This window comes from Magallana gigas, chromosome 4 (assembly GCF_963853765.1).
Source record: "Magallana gigas chromosome 4, xbMagGiga1.1, whole genome shotgun sequence".
Lineage (NCBI taxonomy): Eukaryota > Metazoa > Mollusca > Bivalvia > Ostreida > Ostreidae > Magallana > Magallana gigas.
The window spans coordinates 46,726,061-46,743,918 of NC_088856.1; the positions used below are offsets into that span (position 1 = coordinate 46,726,061).

Consider the following 17,858-nt stretch of genomic DNA (forward strand, 5'->3'; position numbering starts at 1 on the left):
AAGTCCGAACCCGATTTTATTTCATGAGGTCGAATTTATGATTATTCGCGATTTGTTTGAACCGCATAAACGTTTGTTGCTAATCATGTTTTAACATTATTACATAACAGAAAGCATGTAACTTTAACAAATATTATCTGGTAAAGTATATCAATTTTTCATTGGTGACATCCATTAACATCGGGTACGAGGTATAATAAAATATAACAACGACCTTTGACTTGAATCCAATGTAAACAAGTACTCCAGGTAAAAATTGCAAAGGTAAGCACTCTGTAACTTTTGTTTACCTTGTAATTATCTACGCTTAATAAAGAAAATATTTTTTGTTAAAATTATATCATATATTTACACATCAACGTCACTTAAAACATGTAATTCAGACGAGTGCTGCCCTGAATGTTCATTATGCAGCTGTTTAATAGTATTTGCACGTGTTTTAAAATAGGGTAACTTACGCCTGCATAAACAATTATTAACGATTACCTCAAAAATGTATTTATTATAGATCAAAATTTTTATTTGTACAACTTATATGAATATCCTTAAAGTTAGTGTCTTGGTTTACCCGGACTAGTAAATTAACAACCTATACACATGTACTATATGTAAATCTGTATGCATAAAGCAATCAGCTGTCTGGTTAGACCCTAGATAGAATGTTCTGTCGTTAAAATGACAGGTGTCCTACGGACCCGGTGCGCAGCCTGGTGTCACGGTAAGATTATTCTTTCTAGTTGGACCCCGAATCCTCTGGAAGAACCATTAATTTATATAAAGATAACATACATGATTGACGGGTTTTGCGTCAAAAATTTAAATGGACTGTGTGGAACTCTGTGAATTTTAAGCCACGTATCATATAGAATGAGCATTGCGCAATTACCTCCCAATTCCGGTCTTTCTCGTACCCCCATTGCACGGTGCTTGACGCGCGCGGATCCAGAATTTTTTCGGTCGGTTGGGGGGGGGGGGGGTGGTGGTGTCAGAGGGATATTTAGTTTTTGTAAATTGAATGAATTTAAACTTTCCAGGAGTGTGTTGGTGGATGGGGTGAAAGGCGTTTCAAGACACCCCCCCCCCCCCCCCAGCTCCACGCATGGTAGCTGTGCAGGTCTGTAAAATTCGGATGGACAACATAGGATATCGTCACTTGCCGGTTTGACAAATGAAGACCAAGTCCATCTGAATTTTTTCAGACCGGGAGCTACAGACCTGCAGCAACATGCATGCTTGATATACATCAAATTTTGTTGTAATGAATATTCATACAATTCATGTAACACCGTTCCGTTGAACCTCTTCGAATTCTACATGCCGTGTTAACTAGTGACTGCGGGATAAAGGTGGCGTAATTGCAAAAAAATGCATTATAATATACCCGGGTTAGCGGGTTATGTACATGAAATTTTTTTCTGCAATGATCTCTACTTTTATATATAACCCGCATGAATCATCAAAGAAAGCATATTATATATTGTTTGTATCTGCATCTTTTTTGGACTGAAATCTACACGCCCCGTTTATCGAATTGTCGAAACCTACAGCTACCTTCGAAAATCACGTACTGCACGAAATTATCAATAACATGTTGATGTCACACACTTATTCCCACAGGTGACGATTTGGGCGCTTCTTTTAGCCAACGTACTGGTGTACATTAACAATAATTTAGTGAACTTTACTTACCTTTTGTAATCAATATTAATTTATTAATTTGTTAAAAGGAAGATGTAAATACAAACAATAGAATTTTTATTAATGCTTTCTTTGATGATTCATGCGGGTTATGAAGGTAGCGATCATTGCAGAAAAAATAATACATAGTCAGCTTTCGGATATAATTGACATTGAATTCGTGAGCAAATTGAAAAAAAATAGCACGTTTTGGCTATGATATGCGACAGAGCTGACGCGGGGCATGTATTTTCTGTAATTCTTTGCTCGCTACATTCACATCAACATGAACCACGTACCAAAGAAAGTATTTTATTGATTAGATATACAGTCTCAAAATTTTTATTTTTTAGAATTATTATTATCAGTTATATTCCTGCTAGATAGGCCATACCTATTCTTCATAAAGATTAGATACACAGCTGCGCTGCTTTCCGAGGAATATAAACGAAATGATAAGTAACATCAAAATTTTATCTTACTTATCATGCTTATCTCTTCAAAGATGTCGACTTTACAACGTGCACATCTGTAGATCACATCTGTATATAAATATTAGGCTTATTAGGTACATTAATATTATATTGTTCTTTACATTTCACATATTAATTAAGTTCAGGTATCTATAAAACTGGATATAAGCTCAAGCAGGTAGAGTTTATGTTATTATAATTATTTAAACCCTATACGGCTTGTTTTTTTTAAAAGTTAGTTTGACCATCAGATATGATTTATCCGTATAATGAATTTTCACATATTTATGATTATGGACTTCTAATAGTTTTTATGAATTTTGTTTAGAATAATTTTTTCGTCAAAAGTTTTTAAGGGAAGTTATGAGTTCTTTACAACATGTAATGAATATTTTATAAACGTTTGCGATGACTATGTCATATTGTAGAATGATATTAAGGCAAATAAATTCTGTTTTCAGTTTTCAAAGCATGTACATCTTTTAAAAAAAAGGACGTATGAAACTATGAATGAAGACAAATAAATAACATGGTACTGGATAACTATAGTGATTTATTAATAATAAATTAATGCCCCCCCCCCCCCCCCCCGACCAAAAAAAAGATCCTTTAGATATTCTTTTGATTTTTCAGATGGAAGCAAAATCCACCAGTCGAGGATTAACCGCAGCAGAGCGCCTCTTCTTCTATGGCATGCATGGTCTCTTTGACGAAATTGTGTTCACTGCTCTTTATGACGTCGTATACGAACCGGATGGAAACCGACAGCTCAAAGGCTATTCCACTATTTTCTCATTTTTTATCTATGGAGTTTGTAGCTATTTGGTTGAGCGAATGTATGTCCGCCTCAAAGAAGTCGGTATTCCATTTAAAGTTCGCATCTTCATATATCTCGTCGTACTTTACTCCTGGGAGTTCTCCTGTGGCCTCGTTTTGAGACAGTTTGACGCATGCTCATGGGATTACAGCCACTACCAGTTTAACATCATGGGTCTCATTACGCTAGAGTACGCTATTTTCTGGCTTCCCCTGTGTGCGTGGAATGACGTTTTGTATAAGTATTTGCTCAGCCTTAAACTTACGGGGCATAGCATCCATGAAAAATCGACCTAAGACGAAAGGTTATCTGTACTGAAAAAAAGCTCAACATTTTCCATTTGAAATATGCAATGCTGGAACGTGCGTCACTGATGATGTCATTGCATGTATTACGTAACTAAAATATGTTAGGGTAGTTACAGTTGTAGAGTAGACAGTGAAGAGTTTGTGATTTTGTCTTGATCTCATTGTTTAAAACTTTTGATAACTGATTTTTTTTCTTCTATTACGCATTTATATTAATATGCAGTTGTTATCATTTAAAAGTTTGTATTACGGTAGACCTCCACATTGCGTCGCAGACCTCCACATTGCGTCGCAGACCACCACATTGCGTCGCAGACCTCCACATTGCATCATGGACCTCCACATTGCATCATGGACCTCCACATTGCGTCACGAGATGCATTCTTTTTATTTTGTAAGGCATAAATTGTTTACCCCCGAGAAACATGTATAAATCATTCTATTGCAATTGATCCATTTTCCTTATTTTTTGGCACTATGAAGAGAGCAATATTTGACCCATAATTCAATTGCCCGCTGCAGGGAGCATAATATCAACGAAATATTAAGCATTGTTTTGCTGTATGTTTAAATTGATGCGTATGTTGATTACTGTAACAATATGGCTGACAATCACTTCATGTGTTATACATTGTAAATATGTTTGAGACTGCTTGACTTTCTCGCTTTTTTTTGTTTTACAGTTTTTGTTTTGTTTAGTGAACAAGAATTGGTTTCAGTTGAAAATAAAAGTGAAATCTTATTCATTTATTTATTCATTAATGTATGAACCCTGGATTGTAAACTCACTTGAAGTACAGACACTTCCGACTTTTAACAATTTGATGAAGACAGTGTATTACTACCAGGCATCTTTGTTAAACTGTTTGTTGCATTTCTGTTTTGGAGAGAGAGAGAGAGAGAGAGAGAGAGAGAGAGAGAGAGAGAGAGAGAGAGAGAGAGAGAGAGAGGAGGCGTTGCCTGATAAAGAAACTAATGGGTTAACAGTCAATATATTCTGTAGGCCAATTTAATATCCAATTCCTCAGTATATTGCTTTCTCTCGCGGGAAATAGAAATACCGGTACTTTATTTGAAATAATTAACATTGCATCTTCGTTACCATGAATTCTCATTCTTATGTACATGTGTATAACAAAAGTTGCAAGAACAATGCATGTATTAGTTTATCATACATACATGTGTCTAATTCATTAACGACTAAATAAATGCTTTTGTATAACCCTATCAGATGTTAACAACAAAATAAACATTCTTAACAACAAGTTAAAGGTAGATCAACATTTATTGTCTAAAGTAGTACAATACCTTGGGGAATTGAATCAATACACTGCCTTGTGGAAATTCTACGTGGTAGCCCAATAACGGCAAAATAATTTCCTGCAGAGGATAGCAGGCAGAAAGAAGGGCGAATCTTTATGGTCATTTGGTGGATTCGGTGCAGTCATTTACTAAATGAAACATTTGTGCCCAGCCTTATATTATCTTTAATCGATATTGCGTTTGATCGCCATTTGTATACATGTCCGAGAAAAAGACATAATTTCAATACACACTTTATATATTAATCGATATGGAAATTTTAAATATTAAACAGAATACAATGTATGTCAACATACAAACCGTTATTTAACATTTTTTAATTTCAATCAATTTGTTTACGTGCAGCTGTTGATTTCGTCACTTCGCACGCACTTTTACTGTGTTTTTGTTACTATAGTAATTCATGTGTCATGGTTTAGAGGAGGGGGGTGTGTTTCAATACACATTAGCTGCTATTTTTTAATTTTCATCATTTTTCTTTCTATCCACCGCTTATTGATTATTTGTATTTTGATTTTATCAATTTTCTTTCAACGTTATATATTTGATTAAATCGTGTTTTTTGGATTTTTTTAAATAGTTCAGTAACTTCCTCTCAAATGATGATGTGTACAATATCAATGTTACTGATTCAGAATGAAAATTACTGAATGTAACTTTTTAAATCCCGTATTGGTCATTTCGGAATTAAAGAAGTACGTGATTTGCATAATGTCATATATAATGTAGTTCAAATCAAAAAAGGACATTTTCGGCATATTTGATAACATTCTTATATTGTTTGAGCTAAATAAGGCATGGCAGTATGTAGCCTCATTTGCTCTACAATGAATAACAACTAGGTATGTTAGTCTGCCGTGTTTCACACGTTTACAATTTTAAAGTATAAAATGGACTGCATGTCGATTTTGAAAAAGAAAATGCCTGATTCCAAAATGGATTAAAGAGACCATCTTAGAAATAACATGAAAAAAAATGTCTGTGTTCATAAAATGTAATTCATAATATCAAGAAAATATGACCATTAGTAATAACACACGAATCTTGAACCATGCAGCTGTGTGTATTTCACGATTTTAATTTCTACAATGTATCTATATGTAGATCATTTGTTATACTTTGCAATATCTTTTGAATTAAAGATCTTTTAGAGCTGTAAATTTTTGAAAAATACGACATTAATCAACCAAACTTGTTATAAAATCATTACAACCAAATGTCATGACAACGAAGTACAACCCACATTTTAAGAGTCACACAAATCGCATCCTGAAATACTGGAATTTCCTTAAAAATCATGAAATATGCAAATAACTATTTCCCAATGAACCTATGATCGCCTACAGTAAACACAAGAATATCGGCGCATTGATAATTCAATCACGGTTACAATAGATGTAGGTGTGTTCCCATTTCGCCCTAACTGTGAAATACAGGTAAAAAAGCAGTAAGGCGAAATGGGAATTTCTTGATAATATAACTGTAAAAACAGAACTTGAGATGTTATGATGATTAATTAATGAATAACACAGATAAAAATAATGAAATTGGAAAAATGAAGAAAAATCAATGTAATGTGAAAATTAATAACATAAATAACGAAAAAAAAAATTATGAGAAAGTTCATGTAAAAGATTCATTTTAAAATTTAATATTAGAATGATAAGCCAAAAATAGAACTCACTGGTAGTAAAATTGAATTTAATTCATGAATACAGCGATTTAAATGTACATGTAAAAACTATTTTCTAAAAAGTATCTTTTAATCTTTATGATGACTGTAGTGTATATCTTTTATCTTCATCAATTTTTTTATCCGAAATTCATAGCCGATTTGTATGAATCATTTTTATAGTGGAGCTATATCAATTCTTCATTCATTCATTCTTTACATGTATGTCCCTCCTAAGAGGATTATGAAGTTATATTAATGGTCTAAAGTTCACAGAAATGGTGTAATGTACAAGTCAAAAGTAAACAATGAGAAGGATGTAGAGAGAGGTAAACACACGCACATAAAAGGATGTTGAAAAGGATGTGTGAAGAATTCAAATTATCCAATAATTGCCTATAGTTGATCAGCTTGCTTATACTAAAATATCAAAATGTTTATACCATTGTTGCACATGGGCATCGTATCCGCTCTACACTCTATGACATATATATGAATATTAATATCTGTCATAGAGTGTAGAGCGGATACGATGCCCCTGTGATTGTTGATCAAATTTAGCAAATCATGTGAAAGATAAATACCGGTATTTTGAATAATAAAACGTTTCACATATTTATATCAGTGCTTTCTACATTACATTTTTACAAACTTATTTATACTTTATTCAGAATCAACAATTTTAGATAACAAACATTATTTACAAAATATATGTTTATACAAGTTCCCACCTCGCCTAAATTCACCTTATAGCCTACTAAGGCGAAATGGGAATACCAACTTTTACAGTTAAGGCGAAATGGGAATAAACCTTACAATAATGTAAAAACCATATTTAAAACCGCCGAAACGCTCTTTGCATCTCACTGGCTTCGAAAGCAAATTGAAAGTGTGTGTGTGTGGGGGGGGGGGGGGGGGCTAGACTAATCCTCAGAAAAATTGACAGGCAACAAACCCCCCCCCCCCCCCTAATTCCCCAAAACCATGAAAATCTTAATCCGGGGGGGGGGGGGGGGTATACCTATAGTCCCCCCCCCCCCAAAAAAAAAATCTAACTTACCAAAAAAAATCCTAATCATCCGTTGGGGGGGGGGGGGCTATAGATAGTTCAAAAAAAAAAAAAAGAAATTCACATTCCCCAAAAAAAGTTATTTCTTCCCCAAATCATGAAAATCCTAATCCGTAGGAGGGGGGGGGGCATAGATAGTTCCAAAAAAATTTACATAACAAAAAAAAGATATTTTCCCCCCAAATCATGAAATTCCTAATCCGGGGTATTATGCCTATGACTCCAACTTCTCAATATTTCAATCTTTTCAAGGTAAATTCAGGAACAATTATGTTTCCGGCGAGAATAAGTGGGGGCGGAACCCTCTTTGGTGCTATGTTGGTTTGGTCTAACTTTGCAAAAAAAAGTGAGGGGGAGGTAAGCCCAGCCCACCCTCCCCTCCACCCCCCACCCCCCACCCCCAGGTTCCGACGCCTATGCATCTATGATAACAATATTATTGTAAAACGTGTACTCATAATAACAATATCAGTGTATATGTACTCATAATGTGCATGGTCTAGAGTATGGGGCCTTGATAAATTAACAACAAGTTTCGTTGATTCTGGGTTGATGTCGTCTTTTTAAAAAAAAAAAAACGTGTTCGCACTGTTGTTCAGAATGTTGCTTCTCTTCCGCCTTTTCTTTTTGTCTGTTTACAATGTTGAATATATCGATTGAAGGTAAATATGTCGGTATTGATTTTAAAAATCCGGTTGCAACCTTAAACCAGACCTTAATTATGAATGCCATGAGCGCAATTAAATATGAATGGAGAAAAAAGACCTAGCATGTCTGTATTATTTGAAGGTTATTTTACCATTTAAAGTTCTGGATCTATACTCTCTGGGGATACACATCTAAAACTAACAAACCGCCTAGCCAGACCGTGTCATAATACGATGAAAACCGACAGGTAAAAATGACAGGTAACGAAGCGTGGCCATTGTTGACAAACGGAGAATTGAGATTTACCTTCCTACTTTAGCCATGCACACACAGGTGTGAACACTGGGAGAATTTCTTGAATGAAATATTGTGTGTTGTTTTTTGACTCATGTACGAAAAAAAATGAGGTGAAATTAATGCCGTGTGTACAGTAATGAGACAGTGACTTGTCGTATGGACATACAAAAGAAGGGGGTCATCGTTTTTTACGTTATGACGTAACGACGTTCTGGTACTGGTACTTTTAACCATCCACATCCGGGAGAAAGATTCTTTGAAAGAAAACAGTAATGGAAAACAAGACCAAAAGCTGGATTTTTGTGATCTCGTTGCTCGTGTATCTCCCGTCCATTATCTTATCCTCCAAACGATGCTACTACCCTGATGGTCAGATTAAAGGATACTGTCACGACGAGATATTTTCCAGCCCGGGACAGGTCCGTTTTTCTGTGATGGTGGGGGTACACAGTCCCCGCGATGCCCATTCCTGTGGTGACATATCCCCCGGGGGAGTCCAAACGGCCATGGCTGTCAAATGGATCGTGGACATTCTGAATGGAGCGGGGGACTTCTCCAAAGCCTTCGTCCCGGGGATTAGGCTAGGTTTGTCTGGTTCCTGTGCTATAAATATATATATATATATATATATATATATATATATATATATATATATATATATATATATATATATATATATATATATATATATATATTGCAAAAAATATATATAACGATATATATGTACGTTATTTATTAGATATCAGATGATTCCGTTTATTCTTTTTTTAATACTAGTCAAATTTACTTACAATACTATGAATTTGAGATAAATGTCTCGTTCCGTGAGAATTAAAAGCTTTTAATAAAGACTCTCTCTAATTACAAGTTGTTTCGTAAAACTCCCCATTAACCGTAATTTTATTTAACTAATGACCTCAGCGTTTTTCAAATTCTAAAAATTTGACATATGGAAATGCATACAAGTCATGCATTTTGAACAATTGTTATGCAGGTGTGTTCAAACCTTCTTTAAATGAATTTCGTTTTATACAAGGAAACAAATGCAAAATTAATACTTTTTTTAGTATGGTCTCCTGTTATGCTTGTCTGATTCTTGTTTATCGCATTAAGTTTTGTAAAAACCGTCGTAAATGATTGTAGATAGGCTTGTAAAACAAACATTACGTCGTAATCAAAGTTTACTCACGACAAAAAAAAATCTAATGTGATTACATAAACGGATCAAGTATTGACCCAAATAAGAACCGACAAATAAGCTCGAATGTCTCGCAAAATAGAATAATTAAATAATAATGAAAGAGTTGAAAATAGTAAGGCCAAAATAAAGAAAAACGACCCCCCCCCCCAAAAAAAAACTATCTATATTTAGATTTGTATTTCTTATCAATTTTTAATAAATTAAACTTCAAGTTTAACCCCACCCCACCCCCCCCCCCCCCACCCCCACACACTTCTCTCCTGGATCTAGACACCCCTAAGCGGCAATTCCAAACAAACATTTTTTCTAAGGATTACATTAAATGTTCCCTTTCATCTGACATAGATTTGTTTCCTGGAACTAGGGAACTGTTAGAAACCTCCCTACATGCGACATATCAACAAAGTCATCTATCACCAAAATCAGAAGAAAATAGGCCAGTGTCAACGACCATATAATGAAGAAATTTCACGGGTATATGAATACTCGTTCATAAGAAACCCAACGAGCGTATTAATTAGGGATTTACCAGTTTAAATCCCCCCGCAAACCCGCTATACCCGACCGAGCACAACATTCCAATCATATAAATGATTTTCATTCATAAATACTCAAATACAGACTTTCACCCGCTAAGTTGATTCCACTACACACATAGTTAGTGCATTTGATGTAATTAGACAAATGATGTTTGGAATTTCAATTAATGGAATCTCTATCAGTTTATGGAGGGTATTTTTCTTGGTAATGTAACATCGATTTAACTCCAATTGTAAAACTAAAAGCCATGCTGCGCCTATTTGTTTCAGGGTTTTTTTTTTTTACCTTAGTTATATTTAACAACACAGGTAAAATATCTTATTCTCAAGAAAATAAATTATATTCGGGAGTCGACAATACTGTCAAAACAGGTTCAAATTCTGAAATAAAAAAACGTTTCTATTTATAAACGAATTCTGCAGAAAATATAAATATGCATGCGTTTCATACCTTTTAAAATCAAACCTGCATAGCAGATCTGCTTTTTTATTTTGTTTTCTTTCGAAAACATCTTTTAAAGAATTTTAAATTTTTTAGACATTTAACCGAGAATATGATTTAAACTAAAAATAAAACTTAACCTTCTAAAATTCTTGAGGGTCACCTTGAAAAAGAAAAAAAATATTTTCGTCGCAAACAATTCGTCCGTATCGTATTACTAATCTTTCGTTCATTTCCCTGTAAACTTAACAAATTATACCCGTATATTCAGTGACCGAAACGAGAGAGAAAAAAAAGGTCAAACAAAACTGGGTGCCTAATACGTAAATTCTTTGTTTAAATGGCTGCTTACAAAGTCAATACACAGAAAGGTCACTCATTTTTGATCCGTTAATTACGTTATATATAAAATCACATTTTAAATTTAACAGCCAGTGGCGTCGGAAGCAAATTAAAAGTGGGGGAGGGGGATGCTAACTTCACAGAAATCTTGACAAGCCAAAAAAAAAAATGGATTATTGTTATTGTTATGGCTAACTTTGCATAAAAAGACTTACCCCCCCCCCCCCATCTCACATGACAGTACAAAAGACCTAATATTACTTTACTTAAAACGGCTATGTGTAGATGTGTACTGTATCATTTTACTCTATTGTTGATGATAAATAGTTCATAAGAAGAAATGAATCGTTATGGTATTGATGCATATATTAAATATTCCTGCTTTATGAAATTGTAAAGTTAATTATGAAACTCAAGTTTGACAGAATGTTAATAATTATTCTATAATTTCCAAAATAAAACAGTATTTTGGTGTACTGTAAAATAGTTGCATTCATTTATTCATTTTGAATTTCCTTACACCACCCATGTATCATTATTTTGGTTTTAAAAAAAGGGAACTAAAATTTGCCTTGAAGGAGCGTACTTTTTTATACGTTTGGTTTGTTGCTGCAGGTTTTGACGTATATGATGACTGTGGAATCAGGTCACGTGCAACAGACGGCGTGTCGGAGCTGGTTCCGCTCACAGACACCTCAGTCTTGATGAAGTGTGAACAGCCGTGTAATACATCCAATTCAGAGTTCCTTGGTGTGTATTAATATTCATCAAGAATTAAATTTATCTCTTAATTGACCCTCTTCCTATTTTGTACATCAGTCAATATTTATAAAATGGTTATTTTTTCTATTGTTTTGTCAGTATTCGTGGATGTCCTTGAATTCATAATTTGATGATAAGTAAAAGAAATCTGTGGACAACTACTGCAATGGTTCTGTCCAAAGAAACACGATAATGGCATTCATAACCAGTGATTAAAACATAGTGTATAATTACAGTGTACGGTTTCTTCTTTCATGTGTGTTTGTACAGTATAATTTAATTTCATTATTTGCGCTTTCTAGGTTTAATGAGTTCGAGCACCATGGAGGCCACATCTGCTGCTCTTTCTGTGCTATCCCCTAGCATCACGGGCATGACGTCATTATCATCCTATAATGACATCAACGACCGAAGGGTGACGTTTACTTCCACAGAAGATGCAGAAATTAAGGTATTGTTTTATATTGAAGTTTTGGGGGATTTGTTTTTTTTATATACTTTTAGATGTAAACGTCTGTTCCAAGATATTAATGCTGCACATTTGGGCAATTTTTTATGAAAATACAAATACATGTGAATGTGCAAGTGAAGTCGATGAAAGGGACATTTTCTAACTAAAGATAAATTCAATCACACATTATCATTTTCCTTCGTAAAAATTCACAGCAACGAAAACAGATTTCCTACGGAGATTTATAATGGATAATATTAACATTTTTTCTTAAACGAAAGTTACTCGGAATACCTCGCACAATTTTTCAACGTTATTATCCTGGTACCTTCATATCTTTACCAATGGGAAATCCCCGTTCAATTTTCACAGCCGTGTATTGAAACCTTACAAGCTAGAGGGGGCGTTTCAAATGGGAAATATTGAGATTTTTTCATACTATTGAATAAATACCGTCTGAACCAAGAGGTATTGATTTAAAAAATATGCGGCAAAAATATCCTGGGACAAACTTTAATTGTATATCAAACTCAAAAAAGAAATGTTCATACATTGTATATTAATATGGCATCACAGTGAGAAAGGCCAAATAATTCAAACCCATTAATATGTCATAATGTTTTTGTATTACAAACAGGGATTAGTGGAATGGATGAGAGAGCAGAAGTGGTCATTGGTAGCTGTTGTGTATACGGATGATCAACGTAGTACTGCCATGTATAATTCTCTTGTACAGCATTCCAAAAGAGCTAAAATTTGTTTAGCTCATGTTTCGCTAATAAAGGAAGAAGCGCTTTCAACTTCCACTAGTAAAGACATCCTAGAGCCAATAATAGGCACACTGGAAAAGACACAGAAAAAGTTGATGGATGAAAAACTGAGTGTGGTGTTTCTCGGAAGGACGGACACAGCCAAAATGTTATTTCAGTTCATAAAAAATCGTGATACCAATGTAATTGTTCACAAACTTCAATGGGTGCTTCCTTCAAACATTCATTTGGACTTAACACTCAAAAACACACTTATTTCACAACAGAACCAGAACATGCCAAAAGTCATTATGGTTGAAAAGCAACATCAACATCTGCCATCCTTTCAAAACTATTTCATTGATGAACTGATAAATTATAACCAGTACGACAGCCTTCCTAGACAATACTTGGATGGATATGAACAGCAAATGCTAGGTCGTAGCAATGCAGCTAAAAGTGATCTAACCAAGGTTTATAGACAAACCGAAAGCGTACTACCCACTGTAAGTGCCATCTTGACTTTAGCATCAAGTCTTCGACATATGCAGGCAAAGCTGTGTACAGTTTCAAGAGATTTCTGTCAGGAGCTGAGATCCAGCTTGGCCAACGAATTTCTTCGTTTGGACTCATCCAACTTAGAACAGCAGATAGGAAGTTTCTCTGTGATCCCAGAGGATTTGAAAAATTTGACAATAAGTAGTAGCAACTATACATTTTCTTTCCCGAGTTTTAACGATCTTCAGTTTTCTGTGTATGAGCCATCTAATCAGTCACTACACAAGGTAATGTAACTTCAGTATATGGCTATTTATCACAGATATTAGTATGTACAACATTTTAAGAAAATCATTCACAATCTTCAATCCTGAATCAGTTTTCTGCAAAGACTTTGGCATATTCAATGTCATTAAAATATGCATGTAAATATTGATGCATTTTAAGAAATAATTCGATAAAGAGTGTGAATCGGATAATTCTGTATCTATGGTATGTGACTTTTATTAGTGCATTGAAAACCAATCCTTTTTTCTTTTTTCATAGTTAGCAAGCATGGTGAATGGCAAAGTTGTTGTACACGACCAAACTTGGACGATGTCCCTTACGTCAGAATGTAAGGCACAGTGTGAAGAATGTCAGAACAAGGATGACATTGAATTCGCCTATATTCCTGGAGACGTGCTTCTGTTGGGCATATTTTCGCTTCGAGAAGACGGATCAACGTCTTCCACAGACTCAGCCAACAAGTACAACTGCGGAATGTTCCGAGATTCATATACTCCGATTACCGTATCTTCATTTCTACATTCTATTACTTCTTTACAAGAACAGACTATCATCGGGCCAAAGATTGGTGGAATCGCTTTAGACGATTGCTACAATCCTTTGAGCATATCGTATTTGTTGTCTGAACTTTTCACGGGAAAGCGTGTCTTGAAGGACCCAAATACCGGAGAAAATGTCGATTTTCGTAAAGTGATTGCTGTGATTGGTGCACTATCGAGTAAGGTAACCCAAGTGATTGCCGATCAGCTGACTTTACTAGATATCCCGCTGATATCATACGGCGCATCGTCTGCTTCACTAGACAACCGAATTAGATATCCTTTGTTTTTAAGAACAGTGCCCAGTGACGACTTTCAGGTCCAAGGTTTTGTTGATATTTTAGAGAAATTAAAATTTAGTCACGTTGGAGTTATTTACCTTGATGATGCATATGGCCAGAATGCAAAACAATCATTTTTGCAAATGACTGAACATAAGAAAATATGTGTGGAAAACCCATTGTCTATAACAGAGGATTTTACATCAGAACAACTGCAGGAGATCGTCGACAAGCTAACAGAACAAAGAGGTACTGACCTCCCATTTCTTGTTCTTTCTCCCTCTCTCTCTCCCTCTCTCTCTCTCTTTGTGTTTGGTTTTAGCAATCTTTAGTACCCATCTTTTTAATCGCGTTCACATTTTTTTTTACATGCAATAATTTAAATAAAACCCCATTAAATGCATAACTTTCTTATTGTTATGTTACAGTCCATGTCGTCCTCTTCATTGGAATCGACACAGTTGCTGAGATGCTGTTAGACAAGCTAAAGACGCAGCTTACCGACGTTCATTTCACGTTCCTGGCAAGTGAAGGTTGGGGGACGCACCCTAAGCTCATTGAAGGAGGACAAAACAGTAGAGGAATGGCCGCGGCGGGAACTCTGGTCTTTGTTACCAACGACAGCTTCTACGTGGATGACACCTTTAAGCTGTATTTAGAAAACCTAACCTCTCTTTCAAGCAACAGAAATCCGTGGCTCGATCAGTTTTGGGAAAACGTTCTTGAATGCGACTTTCGAGGATCATATAACAGACGGTATTCCAAATCATGTGAAGCTGGAGTACACTTTACGAACGACCAGATCAATGCTTTTGCATCATTTCAGAGAAGTGTTCATGTTCACCATGCGACCTATGCGATTGATTTGGCTTACAGGCATGTCGTAAACGACATTTCTTGCCAGAATCATTTTCGAACAAAAGAATGTGCTGATGTTTTTGTGGCTAGAATAAAAAATACAGAGCTGATATCCAAAAACGGTCAGAGGATTAAGGTTTTCAAAGATGACGGCAACGGATTAATGGGATTTATCGTATATAACATTCAAGCTGTGGACCAAAATAAATACGAATATGTCAAGGTATAGTAAATATTTTTGATAACATTTTTAACAAAATTCTTCAAAGATACATCTTAAGAATGGAACAAAAACCCATATTGTTGTGGTTGGCTTTTTACTTATATTACAGGTTGGAACTTATTCATCCACATCAAGTGAAATGCTACAGCTTGACATCACAAAAATTAAAATTTTCAAAGAGGGCAATCCCCCAATTCCGATACCCATACCAGAACTGGGAGCATCTTGTGAAGAGGCAACTACCTCTCGAGACAACTGTAGGGTCGTTTGTCCCGTAACAACAACAATACCTACCACTGCATTAGTAAAAACAACAACAGCTGCTTCTGAGTCATCGGACAATGCTTCCTTGTTAAATATAGTGCTTGCAGTCGTCTGTGGTGTATTGTTGCTTTTCCTTATCATTATAGTAGTTATGATGTGTAGACAACAAAGGATGACAAGTGCTTTCTACAACAAGAGAAATACAGGTAGGGTCGATTTCAGTATCAAATTAAAGTTGTAGTTCTCTTTCAAATTCACACGGCGTTTGATGAATCATTCACTTTATACAATACCATTTTTAAATTAAAACTTCCAAGCAATGAAATGCTATGAATTTTAAATAGACGGAAGGGGAAGTTTATTTTCATACGAATTATATTTTCAGCAGTTAAAAGCCCAAGCCTCAGAAGTTTGGAAATCTACGATGAGCCATATAAAGACAGAAGAGTACGGACGACGTCTTTTGAACAAAGTGAGCACAAATCCTCTTCGACAAGCGGTGTGGTATCAATAAGATCAACTGCAGGACGCGGTGGTACAAGGAATTTATCTAATGGGACTACCAAAAGCATCAAATCGCCAATCGAATATTCTGAATTCTTGCAGCTAGAGGTTCCAAGGGCCGACACATTGAAGTATGGATCGAGGGCATCAGTTGCCACATACCTTGATCCGGCAAATAACGAAGTTCCCAGAATTCAAATAACTCGCGACGATAGTGATTTACGGAATTTCAGAGCCCCTGGTATGGAACAAATCCAGAGACATCACTCTGAAAATAACGTAGGCGAATCTGATTCAAATCTTACCTACATACAGGCAAAAGATCTCGAAATGGATGACGATGATGAGCTCGCGCGACAAGAGGCTGAGTTAAACCATCGACAGAGGGCGATATCTCTGAATGAAGGCATGCATGGACAGCCCACTCTGATTCTAAATCGTCCTAATACACTTCCAGGTATACCGTCCCGCTCTGATATGGGAAGCAGGGACCAAATGCACACGCCATCTTTCTCTGCACCAGCGCCTAATAGACACATATCTCCCATGTACCTTGATGCTGTGCATGACTCACAAACCAGCGAACCATCATCGTACCCAACTATACCCGTGCATATGAATGGGCATCCTAATGGTTCGCATCTTTTGATGGTTTCACCCGGGAATTACATTCCCTCTTTCGGATACCAGGGAATCCCAACATCTGGTTACCATCCGGTGTATATTCCAACGGCCTCTCATTCCATCCATGGCCAACCGATAGCTTTTGTAAATTCCCAGGATGCAAGACGTCCAAGGGGTTCATCATTTACAGCTGGCATTACTGAGCATCCAATTCATTTTATTGACCCAAGTCAAGTTCATATTAATCCACACAGTGTTCACGGAGTAAGTGTCCATAATGACGGACAGACTGAATTTGTATCCAACACACTTCCGTCATACAAAACCAGGAGTAAGGATCAAAGAGAACAGTACCATTCGATGACGTCAATGCCTGACGTCATTTCACACGAGCATGAAGATGGTGTCGAAATAATGATCTGATACATGTGTATTGAATCATAAAAGATTTTTCATGCTGTTAGAATAATGCAGTTTTTTAATCTCTTCCGATACAATCTGTATATTGGAAACCCTATCCAAGATTTTTAGCATTTCTTTTTTAAAGCTAAAACGTTTAATATATCTGCCATACATCTTTTAGAACAAAATCCATATCTGGAATATTTTTATGCAGACATTTTTCGTTTTTTACATAATTGTATTTATGTTTATAATCGCTTCTTTAAAGGGGTTTAACCATTAAATTGTTGATCAATTTTATCATTTTCATATATAAACATAACATACAAAAAAGTTTAAAAAGAGGAATAAAAATCTTTAAACTGTTAGAACTTTTATGTTTTGTTGCAATGTTTTTGATTTAACAGAATACAATTACATTGAACAAGACCAATTTACATTGCACACTGATTCAGATGTTTCACAATCTTATCAAAACTCTACATTATCCAGTCTTATGTAACCAATGGCAATAAAATTATGTTGCTTGCAGGTAATAATTGTTTGTTAAAGGGACATGGTGACGCACAAACCCCTGTTTCAGCAAATATCGAATTTTTACACAATA

At 35.4% G+C, this 17,858-nt stretch overlaps 1 protein-coding gene across 2 annotated transcripts; it reads left to right on the top strand.

The window, feature by feature from the left end:
• The first annotated feature begins 8,090 nt into the window (after positions 1–8,090).
• Positions 8,091–17,677, top strand: LOC105338546 (uncharacterized). Of its 2 annotated transcripts, none has more exons than XM_011443725.4 (8): positions 8,091–8,869; positions 11,424–11,558; positions 11,873–12,021; positions 12,659–13,555; positions 13,815–14,625; positions 14,805–15,457; positions 15,567–15,927; positions 16,110–17,677. In XM_011443725.4, the coding sequence occupies exons 1-8, from the start codon at positions 8,557–8,559 to the stop codon at positions 17,270–17,272; spliced, it is 4,482 nt and encodes a 1,493-aa protein (XP_011442027.3). In that variant the 5' UTR covers positions 8,091–8,556; the 3' UTR covers positions 17,273–17,677. The 2 variants fall into 2 exon arrangements, with proteins under 2 accessions (XP_011442027.3, XP_011442026.3); XM_011443724.4 differs by having other exon boundaries at positions 8,093–8,869; positions 16,107–17,677.
• The last annotated feature ends 181 nt before the right edge of the window (positions 17,678–17,858 follow it).